Source organism: Telopea speciosissima, unplaced genomic scaffold (genome assembly GCF_018873765.1).
Source record: "Telopea speciosissima isolate NSW1024214 ecotype Mountain lineage unplaced genomic scaffold, Tspe_v1 Tspe_v1.0103, whole genome shotgun sequence".
Lineage (NCBI taxonomy): Eukaryota > Viridiplantae > Streptophyta > Magnoliopsida > Proteales > Proteaceae > Telopea > Telopea speciosissima.
Genome location: NW_025317439.1, coordinates 68,359 through 88,959, shown reverse-complemented (window position 1 = coordinate 88,959; position 20,601 = coordinate 68,359). Strand labels below are relative to the sequence as shown.

The 20,601-nt window shown below is 40.1% G+C and overlaps 2 protein-coding genes across 2 annotated transcripts; one reads left to right on the top strand and one right to left on the bottom strand.

Annotated features, from left to right (window-relative positions):
• Positions 1–240: 240 nt before the first annotated feature.
• On the bottom strand, positions 241–4,680 carry LOC122647640 (putative disease resistance protein RGA3). The gene is made up of 4 exons (XM_043841000.1): positions 4,569–4,680; positions 4,468–4,537; positions 2,443–2,692; positions 241–2,229 (listed from the first exon to the last, which is right to left on the bottom strand). The coding sequence occupies exons 1-4, from the start codon at positions 4,678–4,680 to the stop codon at positions 241–243; spliced, it is 2,421 nt and encodes an 806-aa protein (XP_043696935.1).
• A 14,216-nt stretch (positions 4,681–18,896) lies between these two features.
• LOC122647639 (F-box/LRR-repeat protein 15-like) lies at positions 18,897–20,002 on the top strand. The gene is made up of 3 exons (XM_043840999.1): positions 18,897–19,354; positions 19,465–19,528; positions 19,920–20,002. The coding sequence occupies exons 1-3, from the start codon at positions 18,984–18,986 to the stop codon at positions 19,926–19,928; spliced, it is 444 nt and encodes a 147-aa protein (XP_043696934.1). The 5' UTR covers positions 18,897–18,983; the 3' UTR covers positions 19,929–20,002.
• The last annotated feature ends 599 nt before the right edge of the window (positions 20,003–20,601 follow it).

Below are 20,601 nucleotides of genomic sequence, written 5' to 3'. Positions count from 1 at the left end.
CAAATTACGGAGACACGGCAAAATAGTCGTACTGATAACCACTCCATCTTCTTGGTCTATTCCCATACTCCACTCCTCCCAATTAGGCAAGTGATCGATCTCAAGAATTTCAAGGAATGGTAGTTTCCACAATGTAGTGGGTAACCGTCTAAGTTTCCAGCAACAAGACAGAGACAGAGACCGTAAATTAGACAACACGGAATTATCATCCATCCAAGTTGGAAACTTGAAACCAGGGTATTAAAAAATGCTTAATTTCACTAGGTTGGGATGTGGTTCAAGGCCTTGAAGAACACCCTCCATCCTCTCTACTTCCTTGCTCATTCCAACTGAATCATCTGAAAACTCTAACACCAGGCTATGGACATCTTTTTTATTCTTCAATCCTGCCTCAAAGCTCTCGCTCTTGTTTGCCACTCTCTTCAGCCTTGTTATTTCTAGCCTTCCTCGAATGAGATTGAGGTTTTTCAATTCCCCAATCCTACATCCTTCACTTGCAAAGAATCTGCTTAATGTTCGAAGGGATGTTAATCTTCCAATTTCTTGAGGTAAACGATTGAGACAAACAGTGTTCTCAATTTCAAGATGTCTCAAATTAATCAATTTCCCAATCCGTTGCGGAAGTTTACTAAGATACTCACAATTGTCAAGTTTCAAGGTTTGCAGATTGCATAGTTCACTCAATGTTTCGGGCAATTCCTTGATATCTGTCATTGACAAATCAAGATATCTTAGATGTATCAATTTCACAACCTCTGATGGGAGTTCTGTAAGCTTGGTTTTACTTAAATCCAATGCCCTTAGACATGTCAAATAACTAAATAAAATTGGAGGAAGAGTTATAACTGATATTTCCCCAAAGAGTTTGAGAGTATGGAGAACCTTGACACTGTGAAGGGATACTGGAATTGAATACATGACCTCCTCACCTGATAGCAAAGATAAACGGCAGAACTTCTTGTTGTAGTACAACTGATCACCAGTATTATCACTTTTCTTCATATCTATAATAAAACACTCTTTATCAGTGATAAATTGTGCAAGGTCATGAACAAGATCATGCATCTTGCAACAGTAAATGTGGCCATCCTTATCTTTTCTTAGATCCTGGAAAAACGAGCATATCACTAGATTGTCAAAAAAATCCACACCAATAAGCTCCAATTCTTTTCTTCCGTCAATGCCAAGAAAACCCTGTGACATCCATAATTTGATTAAATTGTCTTTGTGTATCCAATGGTCTTTAGGGAAGATAGCACAAAAGGCAAAGCAACACTTGATAGGTGAGGGAAGATCATAGTAAGTCAGCAAAAGAGCTGGTAATAAAACACTTTCTTGAAATTTCCATGTTTCACTCTCTAAGATATCCAGCCAATCTTGTCTTGTACTCTTCAAGCGCATGAGACATCCTAATATCTTTGCTGCAAGAGGAACGCCTCTGCATTTCTTGGCTATTTCCTTACCAATTTCTTCATATTGTTTCAACTCTTTTTCCTCCCTTCCAGCCAAAGCTAGGTGGCTAAACAACAAGAAACAGTGATCATTGGACAATGGCTGCGAATGATACGGGTTGATTGCACCCATTGTCAATGCAACTTTCTCACTGCGTGTGGTCACCAAAATTCTACTTCCTAGTGCACCATAGTTAAGAGAAAACTTCAATGCACCCCACTTTCTGTGATCCTCAATCCATATATTATCTAAGACCAGCAAAAACCTCCTTCCTTTAATAGAGTTATAGAGATGTAGTTGAAAGGATTCCCATGCCAGGGAAAGAGGAGCGGCACTTGAACTCTCTCCGCCATTAATGGCTTCAATGATTGCCTTGGCAATCTTTCTAGCATCAAAAGACCTTGACACACGCACCCACAACCTCTTTTCAAAATGACTTGTCACCTTGTTATCATTGAAGACAAGTTGAGCAAGAGTAGTCTTTCCCAGACCACCCATACCAACTATGGAGATGACATGAAGGCCAATTCCTTCCTGTTGGCTACTCTCACTTAATAATTGGCTGATTATGATATCTTTATCTGTGTCCTGACCATATATCTGATTATGATGATCATCATCTGATACATCACCATTAGTCATAGACCAAGTAGTACTTTTCAGGTAGTACTGTTGTGCTTCTTCTTCCAACTCCTTAACCATATTCCTCTCCTCCACAAGGCAGTACTTTCCTTTCTCATTTGCAAGGGAATCTAGTCGTTTCCTAATTTCCTTAATCTTACGACCGGTGTCATGGTGTGTAAAGACATGATTCAAACAAATGCAAGGAGAGGACAAGTAGGTACTAACCTTCGTCTTCTTCTGCTTCTTCTTCTTCTTCTTCTTCTTCTTCTGCTCTTCTTCAATTTTTGATTTGAGAATCTGAGTGCTCCAGTCATCCAATATGTCATCCAGTTCATAGACTGCATCTTTTATCTCTTCAACCCATACCTTCACATCTTTGTCTCTCATTTGTTTCTCCTCTGCATCCTCAAGCACTGACTGGATGTCCTTGAGTGTTGCAGACAACTTATTCACTTCTTCCTTAACACCAGAGACCAACCTCAGCTCTTGATCGTTCTGTTGTTGAATGATGGAGTTCAGTTGCTGCAACACTTTAGAAACAGGGGTATCTGCCATTGGAGTAGTTAGTTGATGAAGCTGAATTAGGTGGTGCAATTCTAAATCAAACAGGGGGAATCTGCCATAGGGAATTGAATGCAATCAAAGCTGTGGAGCTTCCTTATATTATTATACAAATATATATTCTACGTACATTTCATGAATTCCCAATCCATTTGACTTTCTGAGCTGCTCCCCAAAATTTAATGCATATTATTAATAAGTAATGGAAGAGCACTTACTCAATTATACGAACGAAGCACTACTCTGATTCAATGTTCATACATTTATCAAGTTCAGACGACCGACCAACCAACCAACCAACCATGTCTACAAATTCAAATAAACATCTACTCAACTTGTGGTAGCTAGTACTGCTCATCAGTCCTGTCTATCAAAAAAAAAAAGTGTAATTATTTTACAATCACGACTTCTCCACCATATAACTTAACGTGTAATCATGTGCTCTCGGCCTCTCACTGTTAATAGATCATTTAAATTAAATTAATAGAGGGCCAAACAACCCGGAATTGTTTTAACATGTTAATTTCATTGAACAAGGTTACCCCCAATTGCCAGGCCAAGCCCCCTTCCTCGATAGTCGATACAAACAAAGAATTTTATTTTAATGGGTTCTATAGTTTGACTTTTCTATCCAAAAATAAATTGGTAAGAGATTAGGAGCTTAATCCTATGCGGTCAAGCTGTTTTCAAACACAACCCATTACCTTTTATTCAGCCCCAGGTAAGATTGAATTGGGTTTTGAATAGGACACTTGTACTTGTTCATGTTTCCTATTAATTAGATCTCTTGTATAGATAGTAGGGGTGCAAGTTTGGCCCCGTCGCGAACCTGCCCTGAGCCCGAATAGGGCCTGGGCTAAGATTTCTGGCCTTGAGAGCGGGTTAGGGTAAAAAATTCCTGGCCCTGAGTCAGGGTCGGGTCGGATCAAGGTTGAGACCTAGGGTCAACCCGACCCTGATTTTGGCCCTAAAGAAATTTATTTATCTATTAAAAAATAGAAGCTATTATTCAAATAAACAAGTTTTTAGTGCACTTGGTAGTTTGTGTTGCGTAGAAACCAATTGCTACCAAAAGGTCTTGGGTTCAAGCCTCCTCTATCACATCTTACATAATTTTGTTATTTTAATTTAATTATTGCAGGGCCAGGGCCAGGGTTGGGCTTGGCCTGTCAGGGTCAGGGTTAGGGTCAAGGTATTTAAACCCTGAGTCAGGGTCAGGGCGGGCCTGGGCCCAGCTAAGGGGACTCAGGGTTGGGTTAGGGTTTTAAAAAGCCCGGCCCAACCCGACCCTATTGCAGCCCTAATAGATAGTATAGGTTTCCTATTTTAGTTGTATTTTCCCTTTTTAAGGATTGTTGGCCGTAAGTTAGAAATAGACATCGATCTTGTCCAGATTCTGCAGAAGATACGCATCTTGCCTCTTCATGGGATCTTCTCCTTATTCACTCACGTTGTTTTGTCCCCCATGGACCATCTTTGGAACTTTTATCTGCTGCTGTGCCATTGTGCGGTGCAGCAACGATCATGTGTGCACAATAGGCCCCACCGTGCATACATGGCCGCTGCTGCGCCGCACAATGACACAGCAGCGGATAAGGGTCCCCATCTTGGTCAATGTGGTTTTGTTGGGGCCTATATGGCTATATATCCTTGGTTAATAGCCCTTTTAGCTCTTGAGCTGTTTTTTGCTTCTTTTAATATAATTTCCATTCATTCACCCAACAAGAAAGGCACTGTGAGCTATTTATCCATTAGCTCCACCATGATTTCAAATTTCAAGAGAGAGAGAGAGAGAAAGAGAGCAATGCAATTCAATTCGTGTGAGCTTACATGGTATCCGTATTGGATCCTTCTGCTCCAACAAGCTGCTGAACCATCTTCTCAATATTTTCCCCTGCTCCTACGAATTTCCACAGATGACAACATCAAACCTGCAACTGTGAAATCCACATCCCCTACTGCATACCCACCATAACATCCATCACTTCCATCGTAACCCATCCTCACGACCTGCAAAACCCATATCCTTTGCATAACCACCATCATCGCTTCATCCCCAATCGCCTAAACCCCAACCGTGCCATCGCTCAAACCCAATCTTCATCCCTAAAACTCAACTCCACTACCTCCCTCCTATCATTACCTTATCATCCATAAACTGACGCATCGATCTTCCTTCTACATTCACATACTTCTCTCTCACCTATTCTACAACCGTACCTTCCGCTGCTTCAAAACCTCATATGCCACCCCTGTTGCACACCCTACCCATTCCCTAACGTTGAATCCCAGCGACGTCCGCTAAACTTCGCTGCCCCTGTTGGACCTGCAAGAGGACCCACCCCCTGTTGCAGACTCCACCCTTTCTCTGCCATACAACCTCGCCCTCATCTGCAATCACTGCCACATTCCCAAACCCTGCCATTTATCACGCCCAGGCCATTGCAAGCTCTCACCCCTACATCGTAAGCCGCACACTCAGCCTCGCCATCTCACGCACTCCTCCTCCTCTTCCTGCAACGATCCCACCGGAGGCAACCCCTGTTAGGGTTAGGGTTTAAGCACAAGGTTGCTTAAAGCATTACACCCTGAGTATCTAGTTTGGAATACCCAGACTCCTGCCTCCAGCTAGTATATATAGGAAAACTAGGGTTTAGGTCAGATGGGCTAATTACTAGATTGCCCCTCACAGCCTGGGCATTAATACAAGTAAGATTATATTAGAACATATAAAGGGATATTACATAAATACCCTTACAATCTCCTCCTATGTTCTACATATATCCATTACACATGTTTATAGCCCTTAGCTACTAATCGTGCTTTATACCTGGCTATAGACCCATCCGGATTAAGTTTCTTCTTCAGTACCCACTTACACCCTATTGTCTTGGCCCCTCTAGGCAGATCAACAAGGTGCCAGGTCTCATTCTGCATTAAAGAGCTCATTTCCTCATCAATGGCTTCTTTCCATAACAGTGAGTCCCTAGATCTCATCGCTTCCTTATAGGTGGATGGATCAGCCTCTAAATGGTAGGTTACAAAATCCTCACCAAAATTCTTGGGTACTCGATCTCTAGTAGATACTCTTCTAGATTCTGATTCAAGGAGCATTGTGGGAGTAGTGTCAGAAACAATTGGTTCGATTCCAAAGGTGATTCTCAGAACCACTTCACCAAACCAGGCAAGGTCGGGCCTTTATCTCTAAGGAATTTATCCTCAAAGAATATAGCATCCCTAGATTCTATCACCACATTGGTTGATAGATCCAAAAACCGGTCTGCAGCACTGTCTTCTGCACAACCTAGATATACACAAGTGTTTGTTCTAGTTCCCACCTTAGGTCTCCTAGGGTCTTGTATCCTAACATAAGCTACACAGCCCCAAACCTTAAGAGTGTCATATCTACAGGGATGATTATGCCATAGTTCATAAGGTGTAGAAGTCAGTTTTGAATGTGGTAGTCTATTTAGAATGTGATTTGCAGTCAACACTGCTTCTCCCCAATAGCAAGAGGGCATGCCAGCTGTCAATAACATGGAGTTTAACATCTCTGTTAACGTCCTGTTCTTTCTTTCAGCTATGCCATTTGATTGAGGTGAGTAAGGAGCAGTAGTTTCAAGGATTATGCCTGCAGAGGCACAGAATTCGTTGAACTCTATCAATTTGTATTCTCCTCCCCTATCACTTCTAAATCTTTTAATTTTCAAGTTCAATTGATTTTTTACCCTATTCTTGAAAATTTTAAATTTTTCAAAAGCTTCATCTTTAGATTTTAACAGGTATAAATGACAATATCTAGAAAAATCGTCTATAAATGTTATCAAATACTTCCGACCTCCTCTAGTTGTGTAGCTTTTAAAGTCACAAATGTCAGAATGTATAAGTTCAAAAAGTTGAGTGCTCCTAGAAATAGGTCTGAACGGTTTTCTAGTTATTTTAGTTTGAGCACACACTTCACATCTGTTAAATCTAATTGAAGTGTCTAATGGTAAATTATGAGTTTTAGCTAGTTTGAGCATTTTCCTATAGTTCACATATCCTAACCTACAATGTAGTATTTTGGGATCAAGTGAATTATGGTTAACCTGGTTTATTGTCTCATTAGCTAAACTCAACCTAAACATACCATTCAAATTATAAGCACATCCAAAATAGAAGGAGTTAATAGACAATGTTACTCTACCACTACTAAAAGTAATAGACATGCCAGCAGCAAGCAAAATTCCAATGGAAATTAAATTCTTTTCAAAACCAGGAAAGATTTTAACATTTTTCAAAGTTAATATTTTACCTGATGATAGAACCAGGTTCGCTGTCCCTTGTTGAGCCACTTCCACGACGTCTCCATTTACAACAGTGACAGTCTCTGCTACTTGAACAACATCAGTGAGCAGGTCTTTGCTATTGCAAACATGACAAGTCGCTCCAGAGTCTAACCACCAATCTGAAGATGTACTGGCCAACCCCTTACCCTTGCCAATCATGGCAACAAAGTTAGTAGGCTCAGTCTTGTCTACCAGCATGTGAACTTCCTTTTGTGGTGTGTCAGTGTTCCCTTTCTTAGGACCCCTACACTCAGATGCATAGTGACCCCACTTTCCACAGTTGCGGCACTTGCCCCTCTTTTTAAAATTAGTCTTTTTGGCCTCCAACTGTTGGGGTTCTTTCTTAGGTGGCTTGGACTGCCTAGGATATTTCTTGGGTTGTGAAACCAAATTGGCAGATGCCTGTTGTTGTTTCACCATCTCCAAGTTATTCCTGGCTCTGTTCTCATCTTCGATTCTAATGAACCGTTTGAGATCATCCAGCCCCACTTGTGTTTTCTTTCTGTGCATCTCAGTTTTAAAGGAATGCCAGGTAGAGGGTAACTTAAAGATAATTGCACCCACTAAGAATGCATCAACAACGGGGATGTTTTCTTGGTTCAATTTTGTTCTCAAGTTCTCAAAGTCTGTTACTTGTGGAAGTATCTCCTTATCTTCTTGAAACTTAAGTCCATAAACTTGTCAACCAAGTGAGTTTTTGATAGGTCCTCCTCTTTTTTGAATTGGGCTTCTAGGTTTTCCCAAATCTCTTTTGCAGTCTCATATTTACTATAGGTCTCTCGACCTATCGACAGCAGTTCAATAGGTAGTCTTTGCAAAAGTCTTCATCACTTATCCATTGGGCTTCAGTTAGGTCCGTACAATCAGAAAATTTATTTACTACAGTGTAGAAATTATTGAGGTACTTCAGTCCAAACTGAGTCCTCCTTTTCCAAGAACTGAACTCAGAGCCACTAAAGCTTTCCAATTTGATCATCTCAATTGGAACAGCGTGTTTCTCCATATTTATGTGATTTGTTTATATGCCCAAGCAAAAGTTTAAATAAAAAAAATAAATGCTCAAGGAACAGTCACACCTGAGATGGAGAACCCTGGATTTAGATGACGGAGGAAAAGATCGCGACGGTGCAGCGGTATCGACACTTGTAACGTACACGCTAATGCAGGCTGCTGGTGCAGGTGTTGATTGCTTGCGGGTATTGGCAGCTCACAAGTACTGGCCGAACCCAAAAGCAAATAAAAAACTAAAGCCTCTTTTTTTTTTCAAAACAGCCAAAGCTTTGCTTGTTCCAACGTAATCTGATATGCCTCTCTTTTTTGTTTTTTTTTTTTTATTGCAAATCAGAATCAAATCAATTGCTTTTCAATTCAAAGCATTGATTGCTTTGACTTCTTTTTTTTTTTTTTTTTTTTTTTTTTCAATGATCAATCAAATCAAAGTGCTTTTTCTGTTCAACCACTTTTGATAGATTAATGGAACAAAGGCTTATCTCTGAAATCAGAAAACAAAAAGGCAAACTTCCGAATAAAGAAGCTTTGGATGTTCTCTCTGACAAACACAGAAGCACGATAACCAAAACTTTGAAGGTGCAAACGAAATTCGATTTCAGGAATCAATCGCGGCTTTCACTTCGCAATTAACACCTGACACGAAACCCTCGTGAATGATATGCCCGCGTAAAAAACGATCAAAACCAGAGTTGTAGATCCAAAAATCTAAAACCGATCACAAAGGTCACCTTGCCGTGAATGATAAACGCCAATAAAACTAGGATTGCAAAACCGATCTTCCAACTGTAATTCGATCTCCAAAGTCGATTGACAGAAAATACCTAATGCTTTAAGATTGTTAGGGTTAGGGTTTAAGCACAAGGTTGCTTAAAGCATTACACCCTGAGTATCTAGTTTGGAATACCCAGACTGCTGCCTCTAGCTAGTATATATAGGAAAACTAGGGTTTAGGTCAGATGGGCTAATTACTAGATTGCCCCTCACAGCCTGGGCATTAATACAAGTAAGATTATATTAGAACATATAAAGGGATATTACATAAATACCCTTACAACCCCAACCTAATCCAAAGTTCAAAATTCCTTTTCGTATCATCTTGTAAATACCCTACCCAATCCAAACTAATAATTCCTTCGGAAAATTACTTCTTTTATTTGTTTTTGGTTGAAAGCATATTTATTGATAGATAGAGCAAGTAACAGCCGAGACATCCTGGTTACAAAGATCCAAGAGCCAAGGATTGGAAATAAGCCAGACTATCCTACTTGCAGAGGATAAGGCTTTCCGAGCTAGGGAATCGGCAACATGATTCCTATCCCTACAAACATGATAAAAGGAAATAAAAGAAAATTGATCTGCTAAGCATCCAATATAAAAAATGAAGCTTCCAATGGAGAGAGGAGCAGGGGAAGCACTATTGATGTAAGAGATCAATGCTGAGTTGTCAGATTCCACCATAATGTGACTCAGACCATCAGCTGCGGCCGATAAAAGACCTGCTCGAACTGCCATGGATTCACCCATAAGAATGTCATTCATATCAACTGGCTCTGACATAACCTTGAGCGTCCCTGGTAATAAAACCGATTCCACCTCTGGTTTCTTCTCTAGGTAAGGCAGCGTCACAGGTAAGCTTAATATGATCATTTGGAGGAGGAATCCACTGTTTTGGACCGATGGGTAGGGTCGACTCCTGATTGAGAGCTCTTACTGGATATCCATCCGGATACCCATCACCATACCCAGCTCACCTACCTTATCCATGTTTCCATAATTGTTGTAACTCCACCTTGTAATTAGCAGTAGATTGATTCATTTTACTTGTATATATATTCCATTTATTGAATGAATATACACAAGTCCATTATTGGATACAAATCTTGTCATGGTATCAGAGCACCGACACCTTCTCAATGTTGCTCATTAGGGGTATCAACCGGTTGGGTTCGGTCGGTCTCGGTCGGGCCTAGACGGGCCTCACCAATTTTATATGCTGCACCGTGTCCGACCGTTTAGGTGTTCTGGCTTGCATTGGGCGGACATGGTACTGTTTAATTTCGGTCGGTCGGTGTTCGGTCTTTAATCGGGGCAGCCTTATTCAAGGTAAACAGGTCTTAAACGGGCCTTGGTCGGGCTAATGGCCTATTTAATTCTAAACGGGCACTAAACGGTGTGGGCAGAATTTTTCAATTTCAAACCATGGTCCTTTGACCATTTGCTTATTGCTAACCTTGCAATGCAGTTGCATGTCCCATGTCCACAAAGTATAACGTCAAAAGTAACAAAATATCAGCCATTCCATGGTCCTAAAAGTCGATTAACCTTTTGGGATTGGTGTGTGGTTTGTGTGATAACACTTTCATCAAAAAAAAAAAAAAAAAAAAAAGTAACAAAACATAAAAGTAATATAAGTCTCATGTCCCATTTCCCATGTCCCATGTCCACAAAGTACAGACACAAGAATCAAAATGAAACATCAGCTTATAACATCACATTTCACAAGCGTTCTCGGATCTCGGTAACCCAAACAAAATGGTTGGCCTCTAGGAATCCAACGATTGTTGCCTTTGTTCGATTAAGCAAAATAACTAGAAGAGACTTACATTAAACAAAAGATATTTAGAATATATAGAAGATCAATATATATGGCAAAAAATAGAGCAACAATGCTAGATCTTATCTATCTATTCATGTCATCCTAGTTTGAACCAATTGTGTGCAATGTTCAAAGAGTCAAAGAGATGAAAACTTACCTGAAGATTGAGTTAGAAGAACTAGAAGATTAAATGACATTTGAAGATCGAATGACAATACTTGTGGTCCCTGTGGAAAGATAGTACAAGTCAAAATGTGATTGTAATAAAAGACAAGGCAAATCAAAAACATAAAAAGAAAAATGACAATACCTGTAGAAAGTCATCTAATAGACTAAACGTTATTTGCAACCTGCAGTAGAAGCAATTGAAGATCTTTGTGTAGGTATTGGTCCTACTGGAGCCTCATTAGTTACACCACTCTCATTCAAGGACAACACATCTTTTAAAGCATCAGCCAAATCATTGGCATCATCACCCAGTTCAGCTTTAAAGAAAAAAAAAAGAACAATAGTACATATAAGATAATAAGAATATGACCAAAAAAAGAGAGAAAATAATATCAATTTAATAAAATGTACACAAATTTTCAAAAACTACCTCTAAAGTCTACTCCAAACATCCAATCTCGGAGGCAAATCAGTGCTTCAGCATTTGTTGGTAGTAACTTACTTCTATATTTGTCAATAACTCTACCTCCAGCACTAAAAGCAGATTCAGAAGCAACTGTTGATACCAGAATAGCTAACACATCCCGTGCCATCCGAGAAAGATCACGATATTTAGTTCCTTGCGACTTCCAATAGGCCAATACATCATATTGCTTCGTCGTATATTTGATCCTTGACTCTTCTAAATACAAATACAATTCAGATTTATCTGATCTTGTTGTATTATTGCTACTCTCATATGCGTTTAGCTCCTATAAAATAAAAAAAATCAATATAAAAAATACAACATATTAAAATGAATATATAATAAAAAATAAAAAACAAAATGATTTATACCTGCCAGTCTGATTCATTTCCAACCGTATCAGTCTCAATATCTTCTGAGTGTAATGCCCCCTCTTCCATGGTCACATCCATGCTTCGGTACTCTTCAAAGAGTCGTTCTAAACTTGTTTTTACAAGTCTAAATTTCTCCCTTGATCCAGAGTCAAGATTATATATATCTTATCAAAAGCCCATGAAACAAAGGATAACTTCTATCGAGGGTCAAATACAACTGCAATAGCTAAAATAATGCTATATGAGTCCCAATACTTGTCAAACTTCTTTTTCATTTCTTGTGCCATCTTCTTCATATGGTCATCTCCATGTACTATCACTTCCAACAAAGACTTATGTATATTCCATACATTGTGAAAATACAAATTTGCCGTTGGGTACTTGGACCTAGATAACACCTCTGTGATGTCATTAAAAGGCTTCAAAAAATGCATTAATTGTTCAACCTTGGACCATTCCTCAGTACTTGGACACTTTCTATAATTTTTATCCACCAACTGAAGTTCATGAAATGCATTCTTATAGAATATAGCAGAATCAAGCATGTGATAAGTGGAGTTCCACCTCGTGGTAACATCTCCATGCAATCCTTTCTTATTTGGTAAACCTACCTGCTTGCAACATTCTAGGAATTTCACTTTCCTTGCCTGAGATGCCTTCACATATGCTATGCTGGATCAAATTAATTGTACACAATTATCAATTACCTTCAAACCATCTTGTACAATTAGGTTCAATATATGGGCACAACATCAGTTATGAAAAAAATCACCATCACACATTAAAGCCTTCTTCAACACCAAATTTCTTTTCAAGTGATCAATAAAAGAGAGATTTGCAGGAGCATTATCTAGAGTAATAGAAAACAGTTTTTTCTCAATCCCCCAATACAATAACATCTTTGATGCAATTTGACTTATGTTAACTCCTGTGTGTGGTGGTGGCATGATGCAAAATTTTAGCAAATTCTTATGCAATATCCATTTTGTGTCAATGTAGTGACAAATGAGAGAAATATAAGAGTCAGCCGTGATGGAGGACCACAAATCAATAGTCAATGACATCCTACCATTGAAGGAATTCAAAAATTCCTTAATCCTCTTACTCTCCCTATTGTGCCACCTCAAGATATCAACCAATTGTGTCAAACCCTGCTCTTGACTGGCTAGAATTTTGGTTCAAGGACAGGAACTCCTGATCAGGTAACCAGGATCACTGTGGAGCATCACTGCTCCACTCCAGTGACATGGATCAATGAAGAAACCCTGTGCATGTCCTCCTATATGCCTGTCCGAAGATGGATAGCAGACCCTTGCAACTGTGCAGCTCGCAGCTTGATGTATGACTTGGATCCCAGGTAATCTCTCTCCTCCCCAAAAGGTGGGACCCACCTATGTAAAAATGTGCCAAAAATCCCTAATGGGCATATGGGGACAATACCCTGACTTAGGGTCAAACCCTGTGCAAGCCCCATTGAATTTCAACTTGCTAGAATTCTCTAGGCGATGTAGCAAGGCCTAGAGACATCGCCCAGTGGGTGTTTCTGAATATTTTAATGATTTTTAATTGTGGGGACCACCCAACATGGACATGGGTACCCTCCACTGATAGAGGGAAGTCTGAGGGACCACCTCATGCCCTCAGTTCTCTGTGGACCCCACCAGTGTGCCCAGAATCAGTCTGAATCAGTTTAAAAACTGATTTTTAAAAGGGGCCTTCACAGGCAAACATGCCTCAGTGAAGGGGAAGTCTATAAATAGGAGGGGTCTGAGCTCATTTAGAGCTCTTATATCTGTTGGAAATCCGTGGGAGAGAAGAGAGGAAAGTAAGGAGAAAAGAAGGAGAGGAAGAAGAAGAAGGAAGGGGAAAGAAGGAGGAAAGCTTGGCTGCCACCCATTCCAGCTGGAACCGAGCTTCTTCAGGCCATTTCAGGTATAAAAATACCTAATGCATCTCTGCTATCTCTATCTTTTCTTTGTATTTGATATGAATCTGCTCTCTACCAGCCCAGAATAGCTGGGGGAAGCTAGGTATGGCTCCAGATCTGCCATGCAGACCTTAGGCATGGACGATCTGTGATTTTTATATAAATTTAATTGGCTAATTTATTGTTCTTGGGAGCCGAATCTGACTGTGCCCTACTGCACTGCCCTGATTTGCTCCTGATGAGCTGATTGGAGTCCTGGATAGCTAGGGCTGCAGAGACCAAACCCTAGGTGGTTGCAGCCCTGAACCATTGTTTTTCAGGCCTTTCTAGCCTTGCATGTGGCTGAAATCAGATTCCCAAGCTTGGCAAAACCCAGTGACACTATTCACTGGGGCTGCTTAGGCAGCCATTGTTAGCCTGATGGTGGATCTGATGGAGGATCCAATTGGACCAATAGGTGGGCCATCCCTGGGGCTACCTAACTCCCCTGACATGCAGGGGATCAAGATTAAGCTCAGCCCATAAGGCCCCACCTTGGAAACTCAGCGCACATTGATTCTACAGCCATTGGGCGATGCAGACATCGCCCAGAGCCAACTGCCCAGTGAAGGGAAATTGGCTGGATTGGTGGACAGACTTGGGGGACCTCACCCTTTGACCCCTGGACACTGGGAGAAGGCTGAAAAATTACCAAAAAGCCCTTCCTCACATCTGTCCTTGTTTGGAAATGTTTTGGAACCCTAGTGGACCCTGCAGGTGAAGGAAGCTCTACTGTGCTTGGTCCTATAGCACAAGCAAGCTGTGGACAGCACTGTGGACTTGGTCTGACCTAGGGTTAGGTACAACCCTTGAAATGACTATTTTACCCTTTGAGCCACTGACACTGGTTGATGCACCGGGACATGACCTAAGGCCCAGTGATTCCAAGTGTGAACCAGCTAAACATCGGGTCAACCCAATAAGTTTAGGTTAACCCTAGGATACCCAGTGATAGACTGAAAATTTAATAAGACATTATTTGATTTGTATTTAGGATTTGATCCTGCACTCGAGGTCAACAACCAAACTGCTTTTGAAACTGAGTTTGCAACTGAGGGCTTAGAAACCAACTCAGGTGAGTGAATAATACTATCATATGTGTATATGTAATTATGATCTGATGCCGGCTAATAAGAATTGAATATAATTGCTGTGTTATTTACTTCTGTTCAAACTACTCAAATCACTGCATAATGACTGTCTGTTGATCAACACTGTGAATTCTTCTATGATGATTGTGAATGTTAGACTAGATGCCGTAGTCGGCTTGAAAATGAGGCCTGTGGTAGCCCATAGTATAGGATGCGGTTGACACCACCTGACTCATACGATGCCATATAGACATGGGGCTAGAGTTTCATCACCCGTGCTACACACCCTTGCCAACAGGGGTTAAGGTGTTGGATGCCTGTGGGGGCGACCATCAGAAAATGAGAAAAGAGAAAAAAAAAAGAATGAATAGAACACCGGAATGGTGCATATGGGCTATAAGCCAGAAAAGAAAAGAAAAGAGAAAAGAAATGGATTGTCCCACGGGTTAATCACAGAGGGCTGGTGGGGCTGACCTTGGTGAACGAATGTGGGAGCTGACTGGTCCTCTCCGACAACTCAATGGGTGTATCGGGGGAAGGAGTTAGAAGTCCGCACTAGGGATACATGTATTGGGGATTGTAGTAGCATAGACCCGACTTAGTTGTATTGCTAGGTGGCTAATAAATAATCTGGACTTGCATATCATGTAGGATCATATGAACTGTGAATTGTGATTGCATGTGCACGCATGATTGATGTTATTTGCTCATGAGCTCGGTGGGACTCACACTCTGTTATACAATGTTTTCTTAGATGATTTTGCAGATCGATGTCGCTGTGGCATAGAGGGTCATCTCGAGGAGGAGAGTCCTGGTTGTTACGATGATGTTGGTGTGGACCCCGACGGAGGTCATACCGATCCTGCGTACTTTCTCGGTGGTCGTGGATGAAGACCGTTGAGGAGTGCTTTTGATGTTTTGTTTTGGAGACTCCTTTTTGTTCTGCTAAGGACGTGTTTGGTTCGGTGAACCAATTGGTGCTACACCAATTGATTCATGATTTTGAATGAGAAAATTGTTTAGTTCAAAATGATGGTGAACCGATCCAAGTTCATGAATCTACCTGATTCACATTTTTTCATGTAAACGTGAATTATATTATAGGTGGACCCATATTTGATTCAAGAAAAAGAAGCCTTAGTATAAATACCCTCTTATTTTGTGAACCAATCTTGATTCCTACCCATAGAGAACAAACGAAATCCTGGACTTGTTCGTTGTTGCCGAAGGAGAAGAAGGCTGAAGGACGAAACCATTTCGTCGTTGCTGAAGGGAGAAGTGGTCTAAGGGAGAAGAAGCTCGTCTTTGCCGAAGGAAGAAGAAGGCGAAGGGAGAAGAAGGCTTTTTCTTGCGATCAACCTGTGATTTCTCAAGGGTTTGAAGTTGAGAAAAGGCTTTTTCTTGCGATCAAGTGGGGAAGAGGAGACCTGCAACTCCACAGGAGATTCAAGGTGATTTCTCTCATCTCTCCCATCTCTTTCATCTCTCTCTCGCTATCTCTTTCTCTGTCCCTCTCTCTCTCTCTCTCTCTGTCTGTCTCGATGTTCAAGAACGTCTCTCTCTCTCTCTCTCTCTCTCTCTGTTTGTTCGCAACCCTTGCAACTGAAACCATTTACCTGCGATTTTGCAAACCTAGGTCCCCCTCTCGCCCTCTCCCTCCCTCTCCCGACTTTTACAAAAGTGATTTCGGGTTTAGGATCTGAAATCTATTCTAAATCCTAAAATGTCGGATGCCTATTTGCACCATCTCGTTCGAGTTACGATGGGAACAGGAAAACCTAGACACGATGGGGGTCTGATGTCTCTTCTCAGTGGAAGTCTGAGGAACCCCATTTTTAGGTTGGCATATTTTAGACTTTGAAAATGTTGTTCTATTTTTCATTTGTAAGGGAAGATATAAGTGTAGACTTTAGATTAAAAAAGGACTTTGTTTTGATTTGGTTCATCCTCTGTGATTGAGTGGGGATTATTATTGCTACAATTGCAAAGCAGCTGCGTAATAGCCTCATATTCTTTCAAAAATTTTCCAATTTGAAGATTTTGGGAGATGGATGGGAATGTTTGTACATTTTATGGCCTCTGTCTGTAAATAAAAGTTGATTAACTGCAGCTCTGTCTTTTCGATTTTCTATACCCTGCTTTAAATTTGTTAGAATTCATGGAATGTTGCTTCATTTTGATTCTCAATTTCCATAGGTTTGCTTGTGCTAATTTAAAAATTGTAATTGAAATTTATATGCAATCTTTCCTAACTACTCATCATCATCACCTACTTGGTCAAATAGCAACCAGTTTATCTTCATCACTAATGGGTAGGAATGACTTATTTAAGTGGTGAGTCAATGGTATGGACAGATCCATGCATGTCATCAGCTTATAACCCAATTCAAAACTAACAAAAATGTCGTTTGTAATACTTGTGTGGCTGATGAGATGGGATTTTCAGATTTGAAGGGGGCTCTCAGCTTTGGGTTTCACTGTTCAAGCACTGCAATATTATAGATAAGGTGGGCCACATTGCCTCCATTATTATGTGTCTGATGAGATGGATTTCTCCTCTCAATCTCCTGTGTCCCCCAATAATGGTAGTTAGGTTACTATTTCTGGCTTATTATAAGTGGGATTATTATGATGGACTTCTTCAAGTTCCCTACTATTTTGGGAAGTAAGTTTCAGTCTGCACATCTCTTTTCTACCCTTCCATCAATTAGGTTAGATTTGGACAAGGAGAACATCTACATCAAATAAATGAGTGTTGGAAATTTGGAATTGAATTCGTGAGTCTGATTCTGAATGCCTCCTTTAACCCCCACGAATGTCTAACTAAAAGTTTAAGCATTTGGGCTTTTGGCATAGTAATTCTTTATGAAAGGGAAAGAAACTAGACTAAAGAAGAAATAATTATATGATAGATTTGATTGAGCTTATTGAGCAGAGAGAGAGAGAGAGAGATGTGGTTCTTTGTTTCCACTGCTTGAATGGTAGATGTAGGAAGGGTTGGTTGATGAGATCTTGAGGTTGTTCGATCCATGCTAGAGATGTGGTTCTTTGTCTCAATGTGAATGTTAATGTGAATTGATTATGTTAGTCAATGTGAGTGTGAATGGGCGTATGCAGGGGGGAAGTATGTGAATGGGCGTATGCATCTCCCCATCCATTGGTCCAGATGGTCTTTTTTCTTTGCGCCGGCTTTCTTATTTAATCTTGCTGGATTTATCATACACTTTCCTGATGAACTTACAGCCAGTTTTTGAGTCCTGTTTACAATTGAAGGTAATTCTAATACACGGCAACCCGAAACAGAAAAATCCTCTCTTTTAGTTCTTCAGTTCTTCTTTTGTTTAGTTTATGGATGCTTCTCCTTCCACCCCCTTTCTTTTTTATTCTTTTTAGATACTATCTTATACACAACTGTTGGCTCCTTGGCTCCTTGATTGTGCCTGATTGCCCCTTTTTTTGGGGGTGAGGAGGAGATGCATTGTCAGCTCACTAACACAGCATATTCTGAGCTTGACCGTTGAAAATTAATTCTAATGTTTTTACTTGCATTTTTTTAAAAAACATGTAAGAAATTGTCTTTCCATTGTTGCTTGTAGAGAGAAAAATCATAGGAGTTTGGCAGGTCAAATGGCTAGTAAAGTCAAATTTCTGCTACCACAACCCCAATTATCAGATAGTTGAGTTCCATTTATTAGTAAAGGGATGCTGGTGGCAAAATAATCGTTGTGTTTTGTAGCAGGTGCAGGAGTGGCAGTTTATATTGCCACCGGGCAGCTTGCCTAACGATTACATTTGGTGCACCTGACAAATTTCAAGCTGGATGGAGTTTGCCTCGGGGAAAAACTAAGGGTTTGAAATACAAGAAAAAAGCCAGCAAGTGGACTAGATGGTTAATTGCTCAAAATGCAGGACAAGAATTTCAATATAAAGTTGGTCATATGATTTGTTTAGACAGCCAATTTTGACATGTGGCTATCCAGTGGTTTAGATTGGTCATATCCTCCCTCCATGTGGCTCAAGATCAGGTGCCCTTTGAGCTAGGCCCAGCTCGATCAATAGCTGTTTCACTATTTTTTTCTTAAAATAATACTGGAAATATAGAAGCAGATAAACAAGAGACAGATAACGTGTCAAAATTTTCCTACATGGCCACTTATGCTTCATCTGTTTTGTTGGTTGGGGAATGATTCAAACTGTATGCATTGAATGATAATCTTGTTTCTCTTTTCATTTCCATTTTGTACAGGTATTAAAATTACAAGCATGCAAGTATCTGACCGACTCTTCTTTGGAGGCTCTTTATAAGGAAGGTGCTCTCCCAGCCCTTCGTGAGCTAGACTTGTCTTATGGAAGGAAGCCTTTGCCATTCTGCAATAGAGGAGCTTCTTGCTTGCTGTACACATCTGACCCATGTGAGCCTGAATGGATGTGTGAATATGCATGACCTGAACTGGGGTTATAGTGGTGGCCAACTTTTTGAGTTATCTAGCTTTGATGGCTCATCTGCAATCTGTTCTCTAGAGATCATCCAGGAGCAAATTGAGCAGCCGGACCGTTTACTGCAGAATCTGAACTGCGTAGGGTGTTCAAACATTGAGAAAGTTGTCATTCCTCCAAGGGCCCGTTGTTTTCATCTGTTATCATTAAACCTATCTTTGTCAGCAAATCTGAAGGAAGTAGATGTTGCTGCTTCCAATCTAAGCTTTCTTAATTTGAGGTGCATTTCTTCTTTCCCCTTTGACAAGCTTATCTTTTGCTAATTTCTGCTCATACTTTTGGTGGTATTCTCATCTGCTAATTTTTTCACCATTGCTTCTATCTTCTCAGCAATTGTTACTCCTTGGAAATTTTGAAGCTTGAATGTCCAAAGTTGACTAGCCTCTTCCTTCAGGTATGCATGTCGTGGAACTCAACTAAAATAATTAATTTATGGCTTTAGAGATTAACCAGTGATGCAAGAAAATTACAAAAGTGGTCCTATATTAGTGGAAATACGCCTTGGGTTGGGTTCTATACATGTTGGGGCTTTGGTCCAATTGGTTTCCATTGTGATAGGCCTAGAATAAGGGCAGGAATTTGGGAATACATGATTTACTTTATTATTTAGTTTAAGTTGGAGTCCTAGTTAGAGCAGGAGTTGTTCAAGTCTTCTATGATTAATTAAGTAACTAGTTTGATTATTAGTTGTTAACTTGGTATTGGCTATTTCTAGTCATGTTAGGAGTCATATTTTGAGAGTCTATATATGTATGTTGCCAGCTATTTAGGGATATAGCTTTCAGTTTTCTTGAAATTTATGCTGCCGTAGATTCAGTGGACACTTGCTGTGGATTCTGTGGTGTACGTGGTGGATTCCAGTGGGGCTTAGGTGGATTCCTAGCCTAGTTGTCTTTCTATCTTTCTTTCTCTTAATCACAGGTCAGAGTTTTCTGTTCTCTCTACCCTGCGGCATATATTATTATGTTCAAGGTCCAATTCTATTCTGTTTTGAGTCTAAACTGAATACACTGCTTTCTGAAGTTCTGTTATCAGTTCTAAGGTTTCTGGTCGATGGGTGTTTGGTTTTAGTTCTGCTATTCTTTCTCCCAGTTGTACGAGCATTCTTCTAGATTTCTCTATTATATTATCAGACTTGGTCCAAATTCTGGTTTTGCTTCTCTATTTTCGAAACTTTTGTGAGCTAGTTTTCTGTTTTGGAAACTGGTTTGCATTAACCTGGTTTTTATTCCTCTATAAAATATGTAGAGTGTCCTAGTGCGTGAGGCTCCCGCTATAGAATATTGCACTATAAAATATGTAATTTTGAAAATTTCCTCATTTAATTTTGTTAATACTTTTCTTTATATTTTCTAACAAGTAAATGGGTGTGCTGCTCATTATTTACTTGAATCATTTTCCCATCATATTGTTATCTCAATTCATCTGTTGTGTGCTTAGAACCTGATGAACCACAAATCATCCCCA

Bases quoted from the DNA above. Each gene is read 5' to 3' on its own strand.
- LOC122647639 (XM_043840999.1), top strand. From the start codon at position 18,984: ATGGAAGGAAGCCTTTGCCATTCTGCAATAGAGGAGCTTCTTGCTTGC. The intron at 19,355-19,464 runs GTGCATTTCTTC...CTATCTTCTCAG, and splicing joins CTAAGCTTTCTTAATTTGAG to CAATTGTTACTCCTTGGAAA.
- LOC122647640 (XM_043841000.1), bottom strand. From the start codon at position 4,680: ATGGTGGTTATGCAAAGGATATGGGTTTTGCAGGTCGTGAGGATGGGT. The intron at 2,693-4,467 runs GTAAGCTCACAC...TCCCTATGGCAG, and splicing joins GGATCCAATACGGATACCAT to ATTCCCCCTGTTTGATTTAG. The intron at 2,230-2,442 runs GTATGGGTTGAA...ACCGGTCGTAAG, and splicing joins TGAGAGACAAAGATGTGAAG to ATTAAGGAAATTAGGAAACG.